Consider the following 5,272-nt stretch of genomic DNA (forward strand, 5'->3'; position numbering starts at 1 on the left):
CCAGGCTTGGAAACAGGTGGACGTCTCCCAAGAGGCACAAGTCCTTACAAAGAGAACTGGTTAGCCCTAAAGTCCCAGGTCTGCAAAGTGGCCAAAATCATGGCTGCAGTTCCAACCTTCAGAACTCAATAAAACAGGGTTTCTGTGGAGCAGAGAGAAGCCCCTCAGCTCAGGCCCCCTACCCTGCAGGAAGGGAGGAAGAGGCCAGCGCCCTCCGACATCAAGGTCAGTCCTTTCCAAGGAGGTCATCCACGGGGTGCCACCCTCCCGCCAGCTTGCCTTCTCTTCTTACCCGCCGTCCCTTCTCCCACAGGCTGCCCTGCAGAGGGTGGCACACCAACTCGCAGCAGGCCCTGGCCACCAAGGACAGGCAGCCGCTCAGTCTGAGACACAGCAGGTGGCGGAGGCCTTGGCCCTCCCAGTGGCGCGGAGGAGGGCATCTCCTCTCTGGCATGTGGCTTCCTCTCCCACTCCCCCTTCTCATCCTTCCTCTCCCCTCTGCCCAGCCCCTGCCCTGGCCTCCCCTGTGGCCTCCCGCCCCACCCCCACCCGTCACACTCACACAAGGCTGACATCGTCTGCCTGTGGCTCCACAAACACACCAAGTTTCAAATCCTTTGTTGCTGCCGCTGCCTCTGTGACACCCCCACGATGGGGCCAGAGGCGGTGGGCACCCCTAGTCCCTTGCAATCCCCCCGAAGCAGCTTTCAGAGCCTCTCCTTCTCCCTCTTCTACATGGAGGGGGAAAAAAAAAGAATCAAAAGGAATTGCCCGAGGAAGTGTTGGGTGTGGCCATGTTTTTGAATGTTTTTTAAAAAATATTTTATTATTAGCCCACCAATCAATTTGGAAAGATGCAATTTGCTCTTATTCCCATCACTGATTTTGAAGTCCCGAGCCAAAGCCGAGCGATAAAAGCAGGTTAAGTGATGAACCGAACTGCGAGGAGCAGCTGGGGGCAGAGGGCGGGGCCGGGTCATTATTCTTTTTTTTTCCACACTCTCACTCTCTCTTCTCTCCACGATTATTGACCGCCCCGGGGGCCTGATCACAAACCCTGCTTGGCCAGGGAGGCAGACACCTCGTCGGCTAGCGTGGCGAGCTGGGGCGAGTCTACCATGTCGATGCTGCCGGTGGAGGAGACATTGCTGAGGTGCCGTGGAGACGTGTCCCCAGACACCACCGGCGACTTGTACACGATTTCCGCCCCGTGGTCTGTCTTGGCTTTGGCGTTCTCGCGGAAGGTCAGCTTGTGGGTTTCAATCTGCAAGGAGAAGAGGAAGGGAGGGAGGGTGAGATGAAGTGCCAGAGAAAGACCAGCCCTGCCAACTGCCCTGCCAGCCTGGCCCACAGTGCCAGGGACTGTTTTTTGTTTGTTTTTGAGACAGGGTCTTGCTCTATTACCCAGGCTAGCGTGAGGTGGTGCAATCTCACCTCACTGCAGCCTCAACCTTCCAGGCTCAGGTGATTCTCCCACCTCAGCCTCCCGGGTATCTGGGATTACAGGTGCATGCCACCACACCTGGCTAATTTTTTGTATTTTTAATAGAAACGGGGTTTCACTATGTTGCCCACGCTAGTCTCGAACTCCTGGACGGAAGCAATCCGCCCGCCTCGGCCTCTCAGAGTGCTGCCATTACAGGCGTGAGCCACTGTGCCTGGTCAGAAGCTGTTGTTTTTATTGTCTTCCAATTCGTAATCCCTGTGCCCGCTCCTCCCCTGACCTGCCTCCCGGGCACCCAGGTACCCTCCCCAGAGACAGTGATCATTTTAAGTTTCTTGTGTACCCTGCAGAGATGTTCCACACATAAACAAACACATGTGTGAGTGTGTGTGTACACAGGCTGCTTAGCATTCCGTCACCACGGCTGTATCCAAAGGCGTCTGCTCCTCTGTGGATGGATGCGTAGGCTGCTCCCACCTTTAGTGATTACAGGCAACGGTGTGTATGAACAACCTCGGATAAATAACCCTGAAGGAACATCATGTCACACACCTGTAAGTGTGTCCTAGAAGTGGCGCTCTTAGGTCAAAAGGCATGCGCATTTTCTTCTGATAGATATTGCCAGATTGCAAAGGCAAATGTGGAAGGAGAAGCTGGAGAAGATCAAGGATGTCTCCGAGAGCCACAGATGCCCAGACATGAGCCACACACATTCCTCCTGTTTGCCAGTGACTTGATGAATTTGGAGGGGCAGCAACTGTGGGCAGCACTGGCAGGTGGGCCACAAAACATGACATGACAAAGGCCTTTTTATGTGTGGGTGGGTGGATGATGGGTGATTTAGGATGGAGTCTGTCTAGCAACTTATCTATCCATTTGTTATACATCTATCAACCAATCAATCAATCAATCATCTACCTATCTTTCTACTTGCCCAGGCTGGCCTCAAATTCCTGGGCTCAAGCAATCTTTCCCACCTTAACCTCCCGAGCAGCTGGGACTACAGGCTCATGCCACCGTGCCTGGCTGAAGCCCTTTTGAAAGTAGAGAAACACGTGACCTAGCCAGGAGCCCCAAAGGGTACCAGGAAACGCAGAAGCAGAAAGCGTTCACTGGAGAAGGGAGCAGCGCACAGCAATTCCTGATGACCCTGAAGCGGCCGACAAGGTTATTCTCAGCCCTTGTTGGGTCCTAGGCTCTTTGAGCATCTGGTAAAGCCAAAAATATGTGTGCACATGTCCACCCACACTCACACCCACACAGCCATTTTCCATATAATTGTAGGAGTCCATGGGTCCAGGCTGAAGGGCCCCTATTGCAGCAGGCTTGAATGGGCATAGAGAAAACCAGGCTCCCGTTTAAGCTAGATGCATATTTTGTTCATTTGCGGTCACTACTTTGAAAAACAGATTGTTCTCTATTAGTGTATTTTCTTTTTCTTTTCTTTTCTTTTTTTTTTTTTAGACAAAGTTTCACTCTTGTCACCCAGGCTGGAGTGCAGTGGCGCAATCTCAGCTCACTGCAACCTCCACCTCCCGGGATCAAGCAATTCTGCCTCGGCCTCCCGAGTAGCTGGGACTCCAGGTGTGCACCACCACACCCAGCTAATTTTTGTATTTTTTGTAGAGACGGGGTTCTGCTGCATTGGCCAGGCTGGTGTCGAACTCCTGATTTCAGGTGATCTGCCTGCCTTGGCCTCCCAAAGTGCTGGGGTTACAGGCGTGAGCCACCATGCCTGGCCTGTTACTGTATTTTCTTGAAAGACCATTTAATACAGGCTTTGATAAAAATATTTATGTTAATGTTTTTTGAAGTGTTTTTTAAGAGAAAGGTGACATTCCTGGGAATGTCGAAAAATCCCCAAACTGAAAGGAACCCAGGAGGCTGGTGGTGTGCCCCACTGCTTGTTAGCAATTTTTCTCAACACACGGAAAACAGGGAACTAATGCTGCGGGGATCCCTGGGACCAGGATGGTGTTTCCTGAGTAGGGGCAGGGCCCTGCCCACCCTTCCTGAGCCATCACATGGACGAGTTGGAAACAGAAGGAGCCAAGAAGCCGAGACTCAGCATGACTCTAACTCAGGTTCTTAGAGGACTGCAACGCACCAGGAACCTTCCAGAACATTGTTTTTTTTTGGGGGGGTCTCACAACCACCCTGGGACGTAGGTACAGCATTTCCATTTCATCTTGCTGAAGGAGAAATTGAGGCTGAGAGGATTTGCGGATCTTGACTCTCCAAGCAGAGTCAAGCCCAGAGCTCTTCCTAACACAGAGAAGCTTCCAGAGACTGCAGGGGGCCTCCCTTCACCCAGGAAATCGCCAATGCCCATGCCCCTATCCCGACCCACTCGGTCAGACTGTGGGGATGGGGCCAGGCCCAGGTATCTTTAAAGTGCCCCAAGGCTGGGAGGCCCTGCCTTAGACCAGGGGAGGCCTGGGTGGTGGAAACAGCAGAGAAGCTTACTGCTTCCTCAGATAACTGGGCCCGGCCCCCACATCCCTTGAGGCGGGCAGCCTCCTGGTCCCTCCCTGTTTTCTCACTTTGGATAGTGACCCAGGCACTGAAAAGTATCCCTGTGTCCTGCATGGCACAACCTGAGAGCTCTCGGCCAGCTACGGGCCAGTGCCCTCGCCAGCCTCAGGGCCTGTCTGGAGGTGAGGTCTGCCCCAGGCCACAGTTTACAGCATCTGCGGCAAGACTGTATCAGCAAACACTTCTCACAAAACTACATTGTTAGATATTTATCACAAACACAAGATGAGGGTGCCCATCTGTTCAGAACCAGATGCAGTGGCAAGAGGGGAGGACGGAGACTGACCAGGGCAGGGGTCTCTCAGCTGCCACCTGAGTGGCCTAGTGAAAAGACAAACTGGCTGCCACTTCCACCCAGCTGGGCCACCTTGAGAAGCACACTTTCTCACGCTGAGCTGGGTCTCAGATCCTACACCCTTTCTGGGACGCCCCTGATACGGTTTGGCTGTGACCCCACCCAAATCTCATCTTGAATTATAGTTCCCACAATTCCTACATGTTGTGGGAGGGACCTGATGGGAGAGAACTGAATCATAGGGATGGGTTTTCCCCGCCCCTATGTTCTCATGAGAGTGAATAAGTCTCCCGAGATCTGATGGTTTTATAAAGGGGAGTCCCCCTGCACAAGCTCTCTTCTCTTGTCTGCCACCATGTGAAAACAAGCCTTTCACCTTCCACCACGACTGTGAGGCCTCCCCAGCCACGTGGAACTATAACTCCATCAGACCTCTTTCTTTTGTAAATTGCCCAGTATCAGATATGTCTTCATCGGCAGCATGAAAACGGACTAATACAATCCTTTTCCCTCCACCACTCCCCAGTCAGCTCCTGGGAGACCCTGAAGGTTGGAAAGTGAGCCACTCCCAGAACTTCAGGCTGGGTGTGGGCAGGAAACCCCAGAGGGTGCTTGGCTGCACTTCTGCAGAAGAGAAGCAGCAGCTACCAGACCGCATCCTGTGCCAAGCCTAGACAGATCTCACTTAGCGCCACACACACCCTCACTGCACAGACACCCACAGCAAGACCTGGAGACCAGAAACTGCTGGGGACACCAAGGCCCCAGGAGCCTCGTGTGGACACTTCCACGACAGACAGGCAGAGGCTTTCCTGAAATCAGGATCTCAGCATCATTGTTTTGCTCTAAGTGCCTAGTAACCCATTTAGAAAATTAGGTTATGTTCCCATGTGTTCTTGGTGCGCCACAGGTGACTGGGGATGTCCGCTTCCTTTTTTAGTTGTCTGCAAACATCAGGGCCTAGGACAGTGGTTCTCATTTTTTTTTTTTTTTTTTTT

General features: G+C 52.8%; 1 protein-coding gene across 1 annotated transcript in view; it reads right to left on the reverse strand.

Annotated features, from left to right (window-relative positions):
• Nucleotides 1–815: 815 nt before the first annotated feature.
• MAPT (microtubule-associated protein tau) overlaps nucleotides 816–5,272 on the reverse strand; it is a 46,055-nt gene continuing 41,598 nt past the window's right edge. Inside the window, exon 12 of the mRNA XM_011953918.1 lies at nucleotides 816–1,264. Coding sequence (XP_011809308.1) covers nucleotides 1,049–1,264 — 216 coding nt within the window. The 3' untranslated portion in view covers nucleotides 816–1,048. The remainder of the gene's footprint in view (nucleotides 1,265–5,272) is intronic.

Source organism: Colobus angolensis, unplaced genomic scaffold (assembly GCF_000951035.1).
Source record: "Colobus angolensis palliatus isolate OR3802 unplaced genomic scaffold, Cang.pa_1.0 Scaffold377, whole genome shotgun sequence".
Taxonomy (NCBI): domain Eukaryota; kingdom Metazoa; phylum Chordata; class Mammalia; order Primates; family Cercopithecidae; genus Colobus; species Colobus angolensis.